This window comes from Gymnoscopelus microlampas (genome assembly GCF_963454915.1).
Source record: "Gymnoscopelus microlampas genome assembly, chromosome: 4".
NCBI lineage: Eukaryota > Metazoa > Chordata > Actinopteri > Myctophiformes > Myctophidae > Gymnoscopelus > Gymnoscopelus microlampas.
Window position 1 is genome coordinate 40196503 of NC_139941.1, and position 21386 is coordinate 40217888.

The 21386-nt window shown below is 42.0% G+C and overlaps 1 protein-coding gene across 1 annotated transcript; it reads right to left on the reverse strand.

The window, feature by feature from the left end:
- Positions 1 to 792: 792 nt before the first annotated feature.
- ncs1b (neuronal calcium sensor 1b) lies at positions 793 to 18096 on the reverse strand. The gene is made up of 8 exons (XM_084054491.1): positions 17971 to 18096; positions 12576 to 12600; positions 7306 to 7444; positions 5180 to 5258; positions 3997 to 4085; positions 3812 to 3889; positions 2347 to 2454; positions 793 to 1722 (listed from the first exon to the last, which is right to left on the reverse strand). The coding sequence occupies exons 1-7, from the start codon at positions 18032 to 18034 to the stop codon at positions 2356 to 2358; spliced, it is 573 nt and encodes a 190-aa protein (XP_083910617.1). The 5' UTR covers positions 18035 to 18096; the 3' UTR covers positions 793 to 1722; positions 2347 to 2355.
- Between the last annotated feature and the right edge of the window lie 3290 nt (positions 18097 to 21386).

The following is a 21386-nucleotide window of genomic DNA, read 5'->3' on the forward strand; positions in this document are numbered from 1 at the left end:
ACTTAAATGCATTTTATTCTGTGCTCTTATACTGTTAGTAAACAGGTGAATGACATTTATAATTTACCAAACATCATTTGCATAAGGCTATACCAGTGAAGCTGATAAAAACCTCTTGATGTCTAGACTATGATGACAAGTGTCAAGCAAAAACAAATTTAAAAAAGGCATCATCATCATCACATGCTCTGTCTGTGGACAAACACAAAGAGGACCGCTGCAACCACACAGCTCGCAAAAGCTTTTTACAACCAGAATTGATGCCTGTTAGTGGCTTTCAGAGACCAAGGCTTTGTGTGTGTGTGTGTGTGTGTGTGTGTGTGTGTGTGTGTGTGTGTGTGTGTGTGTGTGTGTGTGTGTGTGTGTGTGTGTGTGTGTGTGTGTGTGTGTGTGTGTGTGTGTGTGTGTTTGCACGCGCAGAGGGTGTAGTATGATGTCCTCAAAGAAAAAACGAGCCTCAATTCAGTGAATGGCGAGGAGATGCTCTGGACATGTCATTCAGGATGTGATTGTGTGACATTAGTGGGCAATGCACAGTAAAATCCTCTGTGTGAATTTAACCATTTGTAACTCTGACAGTGTACAAATGTGACCAAATGGACCCGTACGCAGGATTTTATAGTGTAGGCGCTGGCACTATAACAGGGAATGAAAAACACAAGAGGGTTGCAAAGACCTCAAACATAGTAAAAGAAACCAAACAAAATTCCTCACTCGTTCAACATTCTGCAAATAAAAACAAAAAAGGAACTGGCTCCTCAGGAAAAAGGAACCCTTAGAAGGCGAGAGAAAAAACAGAGGAATTATCTCTTAAAGATGACCCCTCCCGCTACCCTCAGGATGCAATTCATTTGAACACTTTCAATAAAAAACATTTAACTTCAAACCTCATTCCACTCTTAGGAAGAAACGGGCAAAGCATAAAATAAAATATCACAATCATATTTACATTAATACAATATACACAATATGGCTGTATAACTTAGGTCACGCCTGGCTTATTCTTAGTTGCGCGCTGGTATCTCGCACTGAAAATAGCCGATCTGCAAGCTCACAACGCGCTGTGCTCAGTGCACTGTGACGCAGTGTGAGCTCGTAGATCTGCTATTGAATGCAGATACGGTGCGGGATACGATGCACAACCAAGTATAAATCAGGCCTTTAGTCTTCTTCACACTGTCAGAAAAGAATACTTTTCTCCGTCTCTGCAGGGAGTCTCTCCCCACTGTGGTAAAGATGCAGCGCAGTGCAGTTCATTTCTGTTTCGGGTCAAACACACATTTCCTGTGTGACATCAACCAGACACACTACATCCCACACTAAAAGGAAAGATCCTCAGGACTGTCCACGGTTCAACCACAACACTGTGTTTGGCGGAAATTGCTCTTATTTGAAGTCCTAGGGCGTACACAAATGCCACGCAGTTTTAGAAGCACAGATAAATGAGCGAGGGTTCACTGTTTTTTAAATTTCTTTTTTTTACTCCTCTGTGACACCGTAGGATATAGTTGTTCACCGTCTGTAGTTATAAATGACGATGTTGCAGTTAATGACACCAAATGCCATACAAGAGTGCAACAGAAACAAAATGGTCTTCTTCACGCAATCCCCTTCCAGGTGAGCAGGTAATATGGGAGGGCAGGTGGTGTGTGTCCTCACGTTGCAGGTGTGATGGTGTTGGATTGGTACATTATGTGTTTGAAGACACTGGACTAGACCCATCTGAGAAAATGGAACGATGACGACCATAGAATTGATTATGCTGGGTAGTATCGCAAAGCGTTTAAAATTCACACATGCCTACAGTAAAATCCTGTTATTTATTTGTAACTCTGAGAGTGTGCAAATGTAACCAAACCTAACTCATATAATACTTAACACTGAGGATTTTGCTGTGTTTATAAAAACATATCAGGCAGACCTTATCACTGTTTTCCTAAGTTACTCACTACACAGTATTACTCCATTATGAAAGCACGGTCTCACAACTCATTCACGCTACTCATTCGACCACATGTTGAGCAGGATGTCATCAACAATTGGCAGAGGGCAATGCAATCCATTAGCTTAGTGGGAGGAGAGGGTCCCTCTCCACTGAGCGCTGCACGACTGTTTGATTGCCAGCAGTCAAGTAGGGCATCTGAATAATTCACAGGGACAAACTGGGAGATGACAATGGGTTCTTCATGTTCTAACCCAGCCCACGGTCTGAATATCCTGCTTTTTATAGTCTTCTCAGGCTACATAAGTGAGCAAGTATCATTATTCAGTGTGAGCACAGACTGGAATTGAAAACAATCAGCGCATCCACTTATGTAGTCGCTAGATGGTAAACAATCCACTCACCTCAATTTCCTACACAAGTCCATCATAGAGTGATAGTGCCTGAACAATGGACGGATCTGCCTTTGACCCTTCCTGAAACTCCTGCAGGGTCAGCTTGCCGTCCGCATTCTGAACAAAAGAACAAAACACAAGGTGTGAAACTTGAACAACTGAAGACGCCTGTACACTTTATCGCCAGCAGGGGGCAAAAGAGGTTCTTAAGTTAAGTCACTTGTCAGTCCTGTTCCACACTGTTAGACCGATCCAGCTCAATGCACTTGGACGGTAGCCCACTCTCCTCCAGCCATACAAATGAAATGACTGACTGAGCGCTGCTGTGTTGCAGAGCCAGTCCAATGGGCTGAGCTTGGCACTGGTGGGACGTGCGGCTGACAAGCACACACCCAATCAGACTCCCGTCTCATCTTTCACTGAGCTAAGGAGGCTCTGGGGGAGCCGAGGGACTGGGCATTAGCGCTCGACATTGGTAGCGGAGGAAGGTATCTGTGACGTTTATATACCGCAGGCAGAGTTAGTGACACTGCGGTGGCTACAGCGAACAGCTCTTAATTTTACAGTGCCAGTATCGAGCCCCCAAGGGTGGCAGTGGAAGGCACATTCAGTTCTCTTCATTGCTAAACGAATGACCATTACAACAAGTAAGATGTTTTTGGGGCTTTTATGCCTTTATAGATAGGACTGACAGGAAATGGGGAGTGACGCACAGCAAAGTTCGTCGTGATCGGGATTCAAACCCTCGACACGCCGCCAGGCTGGCATTGCAGCCTAGGGTGCCCGGAGTGCCACGCTGCGGCCCAGGCCGTGATACCTTGTTTTTTTTTCTTTATAATTTTTATCCCGCGATTTTTGTAACACAATTTTTTTCACCCGGTGCCAATTTCCTAAGTGATCCTGGGCGCTACACCAGCCCTACACCAGCGCTACACCAGTCCCCCACAGCCAGGGCCAAGCTCATGCTTCCTTCAGTGCATGAGAGCCAACTGACCTTCTTGTCACCTGACAGGGGGGAATTTCCCTGGTTGGACGTAGCGCGTGGAAGGAACACGTTATTCCAACCAGTTCCCTTCCCCTCCATCAGGCGCCCCGGCTGTCATGGGGGAGGCGGTATAGCGACCAGGATTACTACATGTTTTTGTGAGGGTATTAACTACCCTAGGAGACACGGGGAGAACAACCCCACCCTGGGTATGGGCGCTGATGACGCGGAGGAGAAGACACGCCCCCAGCGCCCACAGCGTCCCTGGCGGGAATCGAACCCAGGACCTTCTAGCTGTGAGGCGACAGCGCTACCGACTGCGCCACCGTGCCCCTATTATACCTTCATACCTTGTTTTTTTAAATAAATGGTATTCAAAAAAATGAATGTTTCATGTTTGAATGCTTGAGCAACGCACTCTGCAACTACGGCATTAATCCATCCCTTTGTAATTTGTGTGGTATTACCTCAATACTGCAAATCACTGACCTTGTCCATCATAGCAAAAATACGGTCCACCCGCTTCTCTGGAGTATTCTCCTCCTCTGGTAACTCTACAGTGTTCCCCTGGGAAAGAAAAGCATTACAGTATATACATACTCTCTCTATAGCCTTGAGCTAATTTTTGTTCAAGTCAAATATTAATTAAACAGTGAATGTTTGGTATAACTTACCACCATCTGATAAATGGCGTCCACAATGTTCAGCATCTCATCACGAGTGATGTAACCATCGTTATCAAGGTCGTATAACTTGAAGGCCCCTGTGTAGAGAAAATCGCTTGAGTGGAAAATAGCTTTGAGTTTTGCCAGTGCACTGTAATCAGTTGTTCTCAAATTCTGCCCCGACCCGACCCTACCCGACCCAGCGTGTTCGGGACGGGCCAAACATTTATGCTAATTACTCGAGCCGGGCCGAGCCTCGGTTTCCATGACAGAAAATAAAAAATAAATATATATATAATTTGTCTATTTTTTTCTCCGTTTTTTTCGGGTTTTCAGGCCTAACATTATGGGCCCTGTTCGTGCCGGTCCAGTTAGGGCCCAGTTAGGGCCCAGTTAGGGCCGGGCCTTAATTTTCAGGCCCGTTGAGAACTCGAACTGTAATGCTAAGTTTTAAAAGATGATTTTGTAATTGACCCCAAATTGAGAAGGGAACAAACAAAATGTTATACCCCTGCCACCAAAAAGTTTAAACACATGTATATTGCTTAATTACAGTGTGCTTTACAGAGCAATAAGACAATGTTTCATTTGTTTTTGTGAAGTAATTAAAGGAGTTAATGGGCACTGTTTTAATGAGAAAACTAAAATTGTATGTTACTGCTAACCATGGATACATTGAATCTTAACGAATCCGAAATTAAAAACAAAACTGTTTCATACAGTAGCAAAATGTTTCATGTACCATGTTGATGACAAGAGAATGCAGACCATGTTGTGGAAACTAACTCTACACCTAACTCTTACCCAAATCTTATCCAAAAGAACTATGCCGTACCTTAATTTTAGAACTGCATATAGAGTTGACATGGTCCTTATCAGTTCAGAAATGTTGAGATTCAACATCTCCGTGGTTTACAGAAACGTACAATGCCAACATTTTATTCTGACGATTGGGTTGCTTTAACAGTGGAATCTGTGCCGGGACCAGAATTATATTGAAGGACCCCAATTCTCACATCAGGGGGCCTTGTCCCTGAGGATACAACAGCCTGCTGTAGCCTTTCTTCTGCCACCTTTTATTTGCTGCCGACCTCTTTGTTATGCAATGCATAACAATCAAGCCTGAATCCTGTCATTTGGGTGTCAAAACGCACTAGGCCGGGGGTGTAATGGAAGAGGTCGAGCTCCTTACATCTCAACTTCTCATCCAGGGTCCCCCGAGAGGTTACTGACAGGGCCTGGATGAACTCGGAGAACTCGATGCGGCCATCCTGCAGAGTGACAGAAGGGGACAGCAAGAAAGAAGGATAGAATGTTAGATGGAAAGTGTAAGTGAATGGCCCAAAGACAAGAACACCTTACTTTGCTGTACTTTTCACCAACTCATTGCTGTTTTTCTGCTGAAAATGGGGCCAGACGTTTGCTCCATGTAAGCTGCTATTTCTGCCCTGCACCTGGCTCTCTCCCGGGGCTTAAATATGTCACCTCTGGTCATTAGTAAGATGGATACTACTGGTTCACAGCAGAGTTAAAGCATGCACAGTTAACCACTGTATATATCAAAGGCCAAGATGTTTTTCATTGATTATACATTATAAATGGACTTCAAGGATAACACTAATATTTTCCGTTCTGTCAGTTTTGTTGGAATATCATCTAAAGCATCTTTCTGGAGCAATTCATAATCTCTAGAATCCAGTTGGATTCCTAAAATCGTAGCCTGCAGCATACTACTGAGTCTACCATGATGTAAGATATAAATATAAATGTCTGTTGAACACCGAGTAACTGAACACAAAATGAAGTAGAAAAGTAGAAGTTGTAAAGATTTAAATTTCAAACCACCCTTGTGATGCTATTTAACATAATCAACCAAAGCAATTCTAAGGGACTCGTTCAAATATAATCATAACAGTGCATGAAAATAAATGCATTTTATGTATTAGATAAAAACATCTTCTGAACCACAAATTGACTCTATCTTAATGGAGGTATGGCCTATTCATTACTTCACAAATGCTGACCATATAGGCCTAATTCAATCACATAACAAAGGCTATTCCAGCATCCTAATTCCTGAACATAGGCCTATTACTATAGGAATCATAAGGCCTGAGACAGGCTATGACTCTTGTCTCCCCAACAACCCCCGAATCCTCTGCCAAAGGCCAGGCTAACTATCTCTCAGACATCTGACCAGCCAGCCATTGTTAAAAAGACAATGAACTGACTTAATGATTGTTACTATAAAATAAAAATAAAAAATAAAACCTATAATGATAACTGAGCTCTCTAACTATAGGGAGCCTATCACTAATGAAGGTCACAGATAAACATCAGACAGAGGGTTCGTCTGATCTCCCTGACTCAAAATCAATACATGCCGGTGGAGGGAGTATGCCACAGAAAAGGTTTGCTTCTTCAAGACATACACCATTCATATTTCTTTGGAAATAATAAGGCAGCTTGAGAGCTATTTTTAGTGCTTTGACATAAAATCATGAGCCATCTTAAGAGCTTACGGAACAGTTAAGTTGTTGAAGGGAGAGACATCTGTGATTTCGTAAGAAGAAAATACATTACACCAACCTGACAACATACAATTTACAGACATGCAAAGTACAAAGGGCTCTAAGACAGTACGGTAATTAAGGCAGCGCAATGAGTAGCATTTCTTATAGCATTTGTTATGAGCAACAAGAGCACCTTCTGGTCCTTTCATTCTGTGAAACCTACAGTTGACCAGAGAGTAGCTGGTCATGTTCTTGCACACTCACATGACCTCTTATTAAAGACCATTAAATTAACACTTCCCATGAGGCTTTATGGATACCATTGCTTTTAACATAACTGGCAATGATCAAACAGCAACCTCATATCTCTTTATATCCGATGAAAGGAAGACCAACTCCTAGCTACTTAAATACAATTATGTATTAAATACAATTAACTCTTTGACTGCCAATGACAATAATATTTTGCTAAGGAATGACGAGAATGACGAGATTTTGTGTTTTCAGTGTTTTTTTCGCTAGACTCTTGACTCCCAGTGAAGCAAAGACGCAGCAAATCACGTGATCGCAAAAAAAAAACAGGCACATTCACATTCACTTCCATGTTAATGGATTTGGATAAATGGCTTTTTCTCTGCTTTCTGTTGCTTTTAGGCAAATACTGGAGATAAATATTCTATGATTTTTCAAAGGGTTAGTGAAAACACTCGAAAATCGCTGGCAGTGGCTTAGCAAACTACATTTTATTTCTGGCAGTCAAAGAGTAAGTCAAAGTAGATCATATATAAAGCAGGGCAAAAAAAACCTTGTTTTCATCAAACACGTTGAAGACGAAGGAAGCGAATTTAGTTGGATCTCCAAAGGGGAAGAACTGTTTGTAGATCTTCTGGAAGCCCACAGCGTCTAGCTGTCCACTTGGACAGTCCTTGATGAAGCCTTTGTACCTGAGAGAGAGAAAAGAGACGGAAACATACAGAATTCAATATAATGAATTTATAATAATTTATAATGCAAGGAGTACACACTGTACAGGAGTACAGTGAAACTGGAGATTTGTTCAATTATTAACGACTTAGACTACAGCTTGTTTGTAGCTTGTACAAGCATTACTCATCCATTTTGATACAGCATGCCAGATCGAAAACTTTAGAGCACAAATCTATGTGTCTGGTTAGAAGATAAGACGAACACGCTAATCCAATATTCGGAGCAGAGAGTGTTTAAATCTAATCAAATTACACTCCAGTCTTCTCTTGATATACTGTAATATGCATAACTGATAGATAGGTCTATGAGCTTCCTCCAGCCCCTGGAGATGGCCTATCTAGAGAGTGACTTAACATCTCAGTTCTGCCTAAATATAGAAGCATCTCATAAGCAATTTCAAGCACAGTCACTCAAAGGTTGGCAATTTCCTTGTACAGCTCAATACAGAAACACTGCATTAGTGGTAATGGGCCAGGGAAAAAGGTGTCAAGAGGAAATAATAAATGTGAATTTAGAGGAGATGGAGGAAATTGACAGAAAAATGATAATAACCTGTCAAGTAAAAAAAGTAAACAACCTCCTCATCAATGTAATGTAAAGTTCAAACGGTTAGCATTACTTGCTCATCTGTGATTGAGTCAAGGCGGTGTAGAATGAGGCTAGGCTGTAATTAAGGCCAGAGAGAGAGAGAGAGAGACATTGAGGAGTCTAATGGAGAATGACGCCCAGGATAGATCTCTTTCCTCTTACGGTCTAGCTGTCTCCTCACTCTAAAACTCTTTACTTTTAATCTGCCTGGTAGATAATGAAGGCAGATCCATGGTCAAAGAGATGGAGAAAAGCTCGGTGGAACAGCTGGGAAAAGGCTGTTCAGCGAGGAGAGAGGGGAACCATGTAATTCTAACATTTTCATTGTCTGACGATATACAGGGAAATTAAAGCCTTGGCCAGGACTAGATGGAATTCATTGGTATTCAAAGTGCACAGCGCATACTATAATCCAAACATGACCTATTTGACCTGATTATTTGTCTCCCTTTCTCTGTTTCTAAATTTCCCCTCCATAAATGAATGAATAATAGTGTCTGTAATGGAGTTGTGAGGCTCCCTATCTGGAGACCTCGATTACAAGCATTACTGATCCATTTTGATATCGCATGCCAGATCGTGTCTCTCTTCCTATGTGGACACAACTGCAATCTGAATGAAAGAATGAATAAAATCATAGCATCTGCCACCTAGTTGAGTAACAAGCGGATGGCAGTGATTTTGCTACTAGTCTACTAGTTTAATTAATGTGAAAACTCTACTTTGAAACTTGTTAAGATCAAATACCCACATTAATTCCCACTTCCCACTGTTAATCTCCTGCATTAGCCAGTCCTGCTGGGTGTGAGAATTTGCTTGTGCCTGCCAGTATTTCTGTGATACTGTTTGAACCTGTGGTTTTTCATCCAACCCCTTAATTGGCAGACTACAGACAAAGATCTTATAACGCTAATTACGATAAGATTTAATATATGAAGTAAAACATATGGTACAGTGAGTAAGTACACATTTTGTATGAGCCCAACGTAAGACAGACACACAGTGGGCAGGTACAGTATGATTATTCACTAGGGAGCCAGCATGAAGATAAAGTATTTATTACTGGCAATGGCTTCTATTACTTGGCAACCAAATGTGGTAAGTGTCGTCGTGCAGGACATTTTTCCTCGTGCTGTCGAGTTGGCAGGAACATCACGGTGCCATAGCATTCTGTTAGTGATTCCAGGTGGATCCCAAGCATACTAATGAAGTTCTCTTAGAAGAGAATTAGAATGGAGCACCAATATGACGCACAACACAGGCTAATTGTGCTAATTTTTCTATATCTACGCCTCTAATTGCACACCATCTGGTATTTCCCCTGGTATAATGTCATCTCATCCCTCACACTCGGACATGGGTGTGTGATTGCTAGCAGATCCTCAAGTACAGACCAAAGATCTGTGATGAGACAAAACCACTTTAAACCCAATTTATTTTATATTATAAAAAAATGGTCTGAGTGTTACAAATGGACCCAAATGGATCCAAATGGAGTGAAATGAACTCTCAGGATTTTACCATGTGCAAGCAGCCGCTGGTGAGACAGGCTAGCACTGAGGCTGTTGAGCTGCTCATCGGCCAGTGTGTGTGTGTGTGTGTGTGTAGGCTGACTCAGGCTGCTGCTGTGTGACTGTGAATGTTCCCTGGCTCCATCCTTCCCTCTTAACCCATTCAATCCGGGAACGCAACTGCGTCATTTTAATTTCTTTTGGCTATTCAAAAATAGCAGATCTACAAGCTCATACCGCGCTATGAGCTTGTAGATCTGCTATCTTTTGAAAAATTGTGGAAAATTTGTGCAAATCTTTGAATATATATGTTTTAAAGCGAACATTTTATAACACTTCTGGGGGTCCCTGGAACAAAACATTTTGAGATGGGGGTCCGCGGGCCAAATACATATCTAAGAATGTTTTCTAAATCCTAACAGTATGTTGCTATATCAGTGGTGCTCCAACTTTTCCATGTCAAGGACCACCCAAAATGATATGTACATGGCCGTGGACCCCAATCTCAAAATATGTTGTTTCAGGGACCCCCAGAAGCACAGATCGGAGTTAAAACTGTTCGCTTTAAAACATAAATATATGGCCTAGACCGTGGCGTCGCGGTCTAGGCACCCTGGTTGCAAATCCTTAATAGCAGTGTGCCGCGGGTTCGCGTCCCGTTCCCGTCGGCCTTTCCTGCATGTCTTCCCCCCATCTCTCTCCCCATTCTTCCTGTCAGACTACTTTCCCTGTCCCTCTCCAATAAAAACAATAAAAAAATACCAAAAACAAATCTTAAAAAAAAAAAAAAAAAACATAAATATATATTCAAAGATTTGAACACATTTTCCAAGATTTTTCAAAAAATAGCAGATCTACAAGCTCATAGCACATCTGCTATTGGGTTTTTTGTCTTTATTTTTCGATTTTTTAAGTGAAGATAGACAGGAAAGAGGGAGAGAGAGGGGATAGACACGCAGCAAAGGTCGTCAGGAACGGGACTCAGACCCGCGGCGCGGCTTATGAGGCTAGGTCCCTGGACCGCAAGGCCAGGGATCTGGACTAATTTCCCAGTCTTAATGGGTTAAGTGAGGGCATGAACAGTATAGCAACCAGCTAGCTCGTGAGGCGTTGCTCCTTTCATGCATGCAGAGAGTCAGGTCATGATATGCAAACCCAAAGCTGGACCACTGATGTGTGTTCTTCGTTTAAGCTTGGGTCATCATCATAATGATGATGAAACGTCTCTTGCCCCCGTGCCTTCTTGCTGTGTAATAATTGCGCCTTGTGCTTACTGTGCAAAAACGTATGTGCAGAGCAGCATACCTCAACAGTAATGAGTCTTTACCAGTGACCCCCGGCCAGAGGTTTTGCTGTTATGCTAATTAATATGTATAATCCTGACATATTACAATAATTATATAACACTCTGTTGGGGCGGAAACCTTGTATCTACAAAACCGTGACTTTTTTCAGGATATGGACAAAATAACCTGTGTTCCAATAGATCTAATGTAGTTATTATCTACTAAAACAGGGGTCTTCAACGTTTTCAGGCCAAGGACCCCCTAGCTGAGAGAGAGATGAAGCAGGGACCCCCTCTATATTGTATAAAATTGTGTTTCAGATAAACTTTTGCTGCTAGGGTTCGAGTGGTTAATATAAATTTAAAAAAATCCTATCACACAAAGATTTGGTGGACCCTCTGTAGTAACTGTGAGGACCCCCTAGGGGTCCCGGACCCCCTGTTGAAGACCCCTGTACTGAAATTTACAACAAAAAACATAAAAAAGATGAAATATGGAGATACACGGTTTCTGCCCGACAGTGACGATAACGTTATAATAGGTACAGTGCAGGCTCAGGAGCAGAGAAGAAAGTGCTGACTTCTGCACACTGATTAGGCCATGCAAGGACACCGTGTAGGTATTTCACAGTTAGTTACACACATCAACCACCTTATGGAGCCCTCTGTCGCCATGGAGTTAAGTGGCTAAAAGAAAAATGGCCTTTTAGCCCCCTGGCCCTGCATACTACACTGCTATAATCACTATGAGCAAATTGATCAAAAAGGTTGTTGAGGAATGCATGCATCATGGAAGTGTTACTGCTGCATCAGCGTTATCAGGCTTCAAAGTAACTCAGTCTTGGCATCGTATCATCAAGGCTTCAAAGTCACTCTATTTTCAGAAGATGTCTTGTCTTCGGCGCCAACGTATGTGGGAGAGAACAGCTGGCTTCGAATACACTATCAAAAAACACTTTAAATATTTCATCCTTGGGGTGGTTCAGCCAGTTAGTGCACTGACCATGTTCCTACTTGTTAGTCGCATGGATCAGAGTTTGACTCAAACTCACATTTATGTCTTGCATGTCTCTCTACACTCTCCTCTCTAAATAAAGCATAAAATGCCCCAAAAAGAATCTTTTAACCCATTCAATCCGGGACATTTTCAATTTTTAGCTATAACCATTATTTTATACTGTACTTTGGGTTATTTCTTTTGAAAAATCGTGAAAATGTGTGCAAATCGTTTTTTAAAACTCAAATCTTTGCTTCTGGGGAGTCTACAAATGTCATCTAAATCCTAACTGTTTTTTTTTTGAGAAAAACTTATGTTGCTGTAATATCAGTGGTTCTCAAACGTTTTTCATGTCAAGGACCACCCCAAATGCACCCCCCCCCCCCCGGAAGCAAAGATTTGAGTTAAAAAATAATATTATTCAATGATTTGCACACATTTTCACGATTTCTTTAGCCAAAGACATCTAAAGTGACACAGATGCGTTCCCGGATTGAATGGGTTAAGTAAGTAAGTAAAACATGAGCAACAAAGTAGCAAAGTGAATTTTGGAAGTGGGTCAACATGAGACCCCGGCTACACCAGATGTTTTCCAGAGAAGACATCTCATCGTACAACTCACTTTCACCTCACTACTGTTCAGGCAATATGGGAGGAATAGATGAATGCGGTAATGGAGGAAATCATCATAAATAATGTATGCTTACCACTGCTGTACTTCTTTCTCTGTAACTGCAAGAGAAATGAAGAGTGACATTAGCTTCGACAGGAAAACTTTGGGTGGCCTAGAACAAAATGTTGCTCGCTATTGTTAGAAGCAACAGTAACAGCCAAGCAGTCAGATCGTTGATCATATTGGCCTAAAATCCTTTCTCACAGCTACCCTCATCTGTTAAGGCCTTTGCAGACAGGGTGCGATTTTCCGCACGGAAAAAACGGACAATATCATTTTTTAAATGAACACATGGTTCTCAATGACCTCATGCACACCCCGTGCGGCGATGCGATGCGGCGATGCGTTTTCTTTTCCAATCGAACCCAGTTCGATTCGTGCGTTTTTTCGCATGCGGTAAAAACTGGTTGACTAATCGCACCCTGTGTGCAAAGGCCTTTAAAGTGAACCAAAAACATGAATCTATGTTATTATGAGACGCAGAGAAAACAAAGTGATTGATGCTTAGTGGCGTTGGTGACGCACAGCAAAAATATAGTAGATCTACACATGTATAACTCAGGCTTTACATGATAATCACATGGCATTTAGATTAAAGGTAGAGCAACAGATAAGGGACAACTTCTGATATTTACATACTAGTCAATATCTAAACAATAATAACTTTCCTTTTTTTCATGTAATTATTATAAGAATTCCTTAAAATGAGAAGTTTTGAAAAGGTGACCCTACAGGTAGTAGAGTGGAACTGAACAGTGATACCATTACCATCACCAGTGGAGGAAAATGCTCGATGTGTAAGCTGTATTATTTTGAGTACTATATTGGCCTATAAATGTACATTGTAAACGTCTAGCATTCAAAATCAGATATATTTGCAATGCTCTGTAAGTCTCTCTACTGTAAAAGGTTAAATTACATGTATATTAATGATATAATAACAAGTATCATTGTATTTGTTCATAGGGAGTTTGGGTGAGTTTACTTTGCCAGGGTGGACTTATTTCACTCCAGACATCACACAAGTGCTCAACTTGGGATAATTGAATGTTGGGCGTAGGGCAGATTTAGCTGTTCAAACAACTTTTCCCAACATTTATTAAAAAATATGTATTGTTTATGATTGTGTTTTTTTCTCCACATTATTTGAATAGACTTGTCAGCATTTAAAATGATCTGTTGCCCTGCCTTAAAATGATCCAAGCAGTAGTGGACAAGTGAAGACAAAATGCAAGGGAATAGAAGAAGACATGTTGAAGAATAAATGAAGGTCAGGAATAGATTAAAGAAAGAGAACAGTTAAGGGAGCAGGATGTGTTATGCCCACACATGCATTATTATCTTCCAGTACCTAATCAAGCAATCCCTTCCGGGTCCCCTCTCGACTCTTAACTCTTTCTCAAGTAACCAAAAGCAATTTTCCTCCTCTCAACCCCTGGGCATAGAGCTGAAAACAGGCGGTGGAAATCAATAGCTTTGGTTTAACCTGGCGGTCCGATGGGAGAGGCAGTCTGAATAGAACCTGCTCTAAGGCTTTGGATAAAGGACCTCCATTACCACCTGTGTTAATCATGATTACAGGGACCTTCTGCACGCCAATCTAGAGGCCTGACGTGGGCTGAAATCAGAGTCAATGGGTTAGAGGTGCATGGCAACAGGCACCTCAGAAATAACTTGAGGTGGGCGTCCGCTGGCCTAGCGGTCCAGCCGCATATCACGTATACTGGTAATCCAGCTTGACAGCGTGTCGCAGGTTCGACTCCCGATCCCGACAACCTTTGCTGTATGTCATTCACCCATCTCTCTCCCCATTTCCGCCTACTAACCTATCAATAAAGACAGAAAAAGCTATATAAAAAAATCTTTAAAATATAAAAAAAAGAAATATCCTGAGGTCTCCTCCTAGGGATCAACTTTAGATGTTACACATTACAACAAATAGAGGCTCATCATCATGGTCACTTAAGAAGGATCATCTCCCTTTAAAGAAGAAGACACTGCCTTGGGATAGATATCACCATTGAATCCATTCCATAAAGACCCTTTTCAAAGCGGCTAGTTTGACAAAGTAAAGTGAAGTGTTTCTGTGACATGAAAGTCAGTCACACCAAAATGAAACACAACCACAGTTCATGTTATTACCTTCAGTTGTGTTTACCGGTCTATTGAGGCACTACACTGATCTGATTCTGCTTATCAAACATGTATTCAAGACAAGCACAATAAACCATATAGCCTTGAGCTGAAGATTATTTTTAGTCACATTTTATAATGTGACTAATGCTCAGATCTTTACACTGGCTCCCTGTCTGTCAAATAATTGATTTCGAAATATGGCTATTGGTTTTTATAAAGCATTGAATGGTTCAGGGCCAGAATAGCCTGACCTTGTGCTAGCCTACACCATGAACCAATGAGTCAGACTTCTCAGGTTGTGTGGGACAGGTCTGCTTTCTGAACCCAGAGTCAGAAGAACTAAGTGCGGAGAAGCAGCACTCAGTTTATACGCACCACATTATCTGGATTCTGGAACAAACTCGAAAACTGCAGGTCTAGTGAACTCTAAGTTCTTTTAGTCTTAAAAGCTGAAGACTTTTATGTTTGCTGCTGCATTTTACTAAGATTTGTGATTCGTTGCTTGTGAACTGTCATTTTATTCTCTTATTTTTCTGTTGTGTCCTTTTATAATGTGTTTGTTTTGCAGCTTAATTTTTGAGTAAACTAGCACATTGAATTGCCTTGTCGTTGAAATGTGCTATACAAATAAACTTCCCATGGCTTGGCCCTTGCCTAATGCAGTGGGGAGCAGAATAATACAGAGGCTACCAATAAGGTAGCCAGGTCAGGTAATCTGCATTCATTTTGGCCTCGTTTGCTTTGCTCAGCGTTTCAACCTGGATGCCCATCATTGTGACCCATTCCTAGGCAGTAAATGCCAGGGTCAATCTCTCGACTGTCAGCCAAGGCAAGCAACCATTAAATTGGCCTAAAAAGTCAATGCAGCCAAAAAATGGCAATTCACCAAAGCTAAAACAATTTAATCAGAACGTATTACATAAGTCAGAGGCAATGGTCAGTAATGTAATCAGCCTATGCAGGAAAGAACAGAGCCCACTCCCTGCCTGTTGGCCCTGCAGGGTGTGCTATAGCTACGCAGCTTAAACGTGCATTCTGTCATTATTGAGACCTTCTATATATGGATCTGACAACTTAAGGGTGATTTATACTTAGTTATAAAATAGTCAAGCTTGTACATCTGCTATTTTTGGTGCACGCCATGGCATGCAACCAAGTATAAATCAGGCATTAGGCTTAGCATTGCCACTCCAATACATACCTACTCTACATCCTGTGGTCAGTTTAATAGCATGGTTGGTCTTTCCACGAGATTCAAGGCCACTAATTTGGTACAGAATTTTTCAGTTGGTGTACTAGCTTAAAGGACAAGTTATAGAAAAATCATTCTAACTTGCTCACTTGTTCACTGGGAGCAGGAAAACATTAGCTAACTAAAGTCTCAGCTTTGGTTTGTTTCTGAGTAGGTAACTGTTGCCATGGTTCATGAGCAAACTAATAATGATTAGCTCATACATTTTTCTTTTCTTTTTTTAAGATGACTTGTTGGTTGCCTGTGAACAGAGGGCATTCATTACCAGGGAAAAGGTGACTTTTATTTTCTAGCCACTGAGAACTCAACAAAAATGGTCAAGCTTTTACGAAGTCCCCACTCTCTCTGTCAACAATCACAAAGAAACAGTAACTAAAATGGCAGACAACTTCTCATGGGAGCATGAGAGAAAGAGGCAATGGGATACAGAGATAATTTGAAATGATAAAGGTTCACAGTCAAACCATAGAAGAGCAGAGCAAGGGAGACGGCAAGAGATCATGCTGGAAGGGAAAGCTTGGTGTCTCTCTAAGCAATGCTAACCAGATAACATCCTAATGATTCCATTCCCTGCTCAAAGAGGGTAATCAGGAGATAAAGGCAGAGATAGAGGGTGAAAGGGTAAAAGGAAGAGAGAGAGAAAAGAAAGAGAGACGGATAGACAGAAAGAGAGAGACAGCCAGGCATGACAAAAGAGATGAGAGAGAGAAAGAGCAAACACCACATCTCAGCACGAAGCCCAATCTTCCTCCACAGTAATTTCCTGCCACAACAGCCTTCCTTCGTTGCACCACGGAGAGACCCACCACGCAAAGAACACTGTTATTAAGCAGCCATTGGCTGTCAACTCCCACCCAGCACCTGCACACTGCAGAGCAATAACAAGCGATGGGAATAACCAAAGCAACAGATTCATATAAAAAAAACATTTTTTAATTATTTTTGCTCTGGTCTGAACAATGGTCACAAAAAGTATAGATGCAATACTTTATTTATTTTGATCTGACTCCTTACCATTTCTTTTGACAGGAACAACAGGCCAGATAATAACAGAATTGGCCTATTCTTAACGCTGTCATTTTGGAGTGCTGTAATGGCTCAAGTGAGACAACCCACTTTGTAATCCGAATTGTTCTCTCTCTCTTTATCTCATCATCCCTATCATTCTCCACACTATGCTGTACAAATAAACATAGAAAAGGCCATAATGTATTCTTGAAAAATATATGTGAAATACTGTTTTTGATCATGTAAGCTGCAAGCGTAACTGCTGATGCAAAGGCTTCAGTGTCTCCATATTCATAGATTACTTCAGCATGATTTAAAAACAGCTGATAAAACATTTGTCAAACCCGAACCAATCAAAATGTTGTTACACAAGTGATTTTTAAATCTGCAGAGCCAGCTTATTCCCTGCTGACTATTATAGCATTGGTCTGAAAATAATGATTCTGCAGACATTGCATGAATTGGCTTAGAATCTCTCAATCAATACAAATCATGCCTGCAGTCAGGCCTGCACACCTGTGTGAAGTTCAACTGGCAGAATGTAGCCTAATTTGGAAAATGTAACATAACATGTTACACTACACCAGGGGTCTTCAACGTTCAGCGAGGCGTTGTGAGCTTGTAGATCTGCTATTTTTGGCTAAAGTTCACCTCAGAAAAAGGGATGCTTGGGTTCAAGTGGATAAGGTAAAAAAAAAATCATATCACACAAAGATTTGGCGGACCCCCTGTAGTAACTCTGAGGTCCTCCTAGGGGTCCCGGACCCCCTGTTGAAGACCCCTGCACTTCACAGTACTGGCACAGTGCTTTTGACGACCTCACATACTCGCATTTGGCTTCTTGTACCTGTAAGAGTATAGTGACAAAAAAACCTTCTTGATCCTTGATTCTACATGACACTCAATACAGGGGACACGATAGCTGTGATTTGCTTCCTTGACATTGCCTGGTTTAACAGAAGTAAATGTAAGTTCAAGTTTAAATGGCACTGCATTGACAAGCTCAACAGGGAAAGGACAGGAAGCTACTCACAGTAGGTTTTCCTTGTCAACTCCTCCACCACCTCGGGTTTGAGCTTGCTGTTTGATTTCCCCATTGTCACCTCTCCTCCACGCCGCCTCCGGTTCCACCGTGGCACACAGCGCACTTACTACCTCCACTCCAGTCTGATGCTCTGCCAAACACATACAAAAATGTGGGCCAGTTTAGGCGCAACGACAGGAGCGAAACAAAGTGAAACGCCTTTTTTTTCTGCTTTGGGTAGCAAAATAAAAAAACTCCCACTCAACCTAGATAAGTCTAGAGGAGTCAGTGTAGTCCACTGTGGATGTAGCCATGGTGTTGTAAAAGATTTCAGCCTCGACACCCCCAGAGAGTCAAGTTAAACCCCAGGGGCTCTAAGAAGTGACAGCAAGTTGTTGAGCCCTATAAGTGTCGAGTGCCTGTCTTCTGCCTCTCCCTTCCTTCACAGCCATCCGTGTGGGCGAGAGTATGGCGTTGTGATGCGTTGCCACCTTCGTGCCTGGTTACAGGAGTCACTCTGTCGCTGGGCTCTCTGCGCGCTCACAGATATTACAGTCCTTCTCTGTTCCTCTCAGCCCCCCCCCCCCCCACACACACACACTCTCTCTCCCCCTCCCACCACCAATGTCTCCTCTGCTCTGGCGAACTTACTGTATAAGTGAATCCTCCCTGTAGACAGCTGAGATAAGGAGGTGCGTACACTCACTGACATGATGAACAGAGACTACACTTATTCCCGTAATACAGGCAGACGTAATACTTCACAGAAACAACAAATAAAGAAAAGAAAAAAGCTTTTAAAAAAGGTATGGGAAGACTAAATAAAATAATAAAACATCTGTACATTTTGAGATGCAAATTGAAGAGTGAAAAAATAGATCCGGTCTGGCTCTTAAAATAAGCATGTGAGCTGTCTCCTCAGCTTGTAGGCAGAGGGATTTAAAGGTTGACAGTTCTCCTTTCTCCTCCATTCTGACTCATAATTCTCCCTCCTTCCTGGCCTCACGGCAGCACACAGTATGATGATTTCCTCCTCTCTGTCACAGCAGACAGGAGATGAGGAGGGATAATGGAATTTCTTTGTGTCGCATGGCCTGCCTTTCTGCATGCCTTGATGCCTAAACACAGCAACCGCCTGAGAAAACCTGTAAGAAAATTATGTACCACTTTGGCACCTTCACAGGGAACATCTGCTGTTTTTTTCTGTCCATCCATGGCTGAGATTGTCACTCTGATCATCAGCATCTTGTATTTTATCAATCTTGTGGTACTCCTCCTTCAATATGATAAAAAGGATGCACATGGGTGCTGCATCCAGAGACTGAAAGTTGACTTTCTGTCTATCAGAAGTCTTAGGAAGAGCTCAAAACGTAACACCTTTGCAAATTAGAAATCCTTTTAACATTGCATATTTGCTGTCCAGACTGTAACTGTGTTAATGTAGCTTTAAACGTTGCATATTTTTCTGTTTTTTAAATGTGCCTTCTTTGGTATAATTAAAACACTAATGAATACAAGCAGCAGCACACAAAAAGCTGTTAGATCATAATGCCAGAGACACGCTGCCTTTGTGGTGTGTGTCTGTGTACTAACCCAGACTCCCAGAGGCACAAGAGTCATCAACGTGCACACTTGACTTGACAACGACCTTTGATTCTCTGTAGCAAAGCAGCAGTGTAGTGGCAGTATCATAGACCTATTTTATATAGTCCTGATCCAAAGCTATAGTGGCAGCTAAAGTGGGTGGGATACCTATTTGAGTGGAGCATTTAATTCCACCAGCACTGCAGCAAAGTGTCAAAAAACTAAAAGTCAAGTCGTAACAGTTTATGACTAACAGAAGTATGCAATAAAATGCACCTTTACGTGTTTAACGTTAGCCATGAACTATATGCATAGCCTACATTCCTGAGTCCAGTCAAAAACGACTGGAAATAGGTCAACAACAAATTGGTGAGATTAATTCAAAAACAATTGAATTATGTGCATTTGTCTGTGTAGTTACCTGTGATACATGCATGTGTAACAAAGACATGCGGTTGCAGCAGCAGGTGGGATGTTGCCTTGCAGCGCCATAGCAACCAACGCACAGTTTACACAGTCAGCTACATTAACAGCTACTACAGTATAGACACAGCAAACTGGTCCGGTCTGGCGTTGACAAAGAAAAAAGAAAATGCGTGGAGAACTAGAACAGGTTAAATGCGGATTGTTTGTGAACCTATTATTACCTGTGTTTTAGGCTACACACACACGTAGAAAGTAAAGCGTCCCAAGAAGCCCAGACAGTGGAAACGTGTCCAATGTTGTCTTCCTGTCGATCCTGATGCCAGTGCCTTCCACTCTGTCTGGATGTCCGGACCGTTGCTCAGATGTGCGATGGGAAGCTGCGCTTGAGTCGCTTGCATAGGTGTTACACCAAAGCGTGTAACCTATTGAATACTGTGACTACAGGGGTCACTTTTTTTTGTAAACTATTGTAATTTAGTCTTGGCTGTGAACAGAGTAACAGACTTGGTTGTAAATACTCAGGCCATGTTACAGGCAGGTTAGTTAGTTGATATTTAACAGTTGAGGGGTTGTGACTGGAGCAAAGACAGGAAATGAACGCGTTACGTGCGTTAAGTGACGCTTCCAACGAATTCTGGATTAAGACACATAATTCGTTAGAATACGGGTTACGGTGTAACAAATGCCAAAAAAGGTTTTGCGTCGCCGCCGGTGAGTGACGTGGTAGGATCGGACTCAGTTCAGAAACAGAGGAGAGTCAAGAGACTGACGTCGCATTTACAGAAGACTCAAATTGTTTGATCTCTTGCCTCTGTAGCTTTTTGTTTATTACAATAATACACCACATACATGTGTTGTAAATAAACTATGCTATAAAAAGCCCAAAGTGATTACAGGGATTGGAAAGGATCGACAACACGACAATTAAGTCACCTTCTCCTTCTGCACGCCAATCAAGAGGCCTCAAGTGGGCTGACATCGGCTGCAATCCGAGTCAATGGGTTCAAGGTGGCAGCCACTGGGAAGCGAGCAGATCAAAGCAACTCTGGTTAGTCTGGAAACTATAAACACCCTGAACTCACTCTGTATATGACGCTTTAAAGTAGCATTTAGTCATCTTTCAGGCCAGGGAACAGCTTACAAGTCCATGCTCCTCTTTGACAGTTTATTGTCTGCGCCAGGCCGAAAGGCATGGCCGAGACTATGTTTTGCACCCTATCTGTCCGTGTGTGTGTGTGTGTGTGTGTGTGTGTCCTTACGTCTGTGAACAGCTAATCTCCGGCACTGTAGGCCCCATCAAAACGAAACTGTGCGCACACACACACATCCGTGGATGCCAGAGCAGAACCTCTGCCCCAAACATTTCACATGGGCCTGTTATAGCGCCACCAGAAGGCCGATTTGTGCAAAACAAT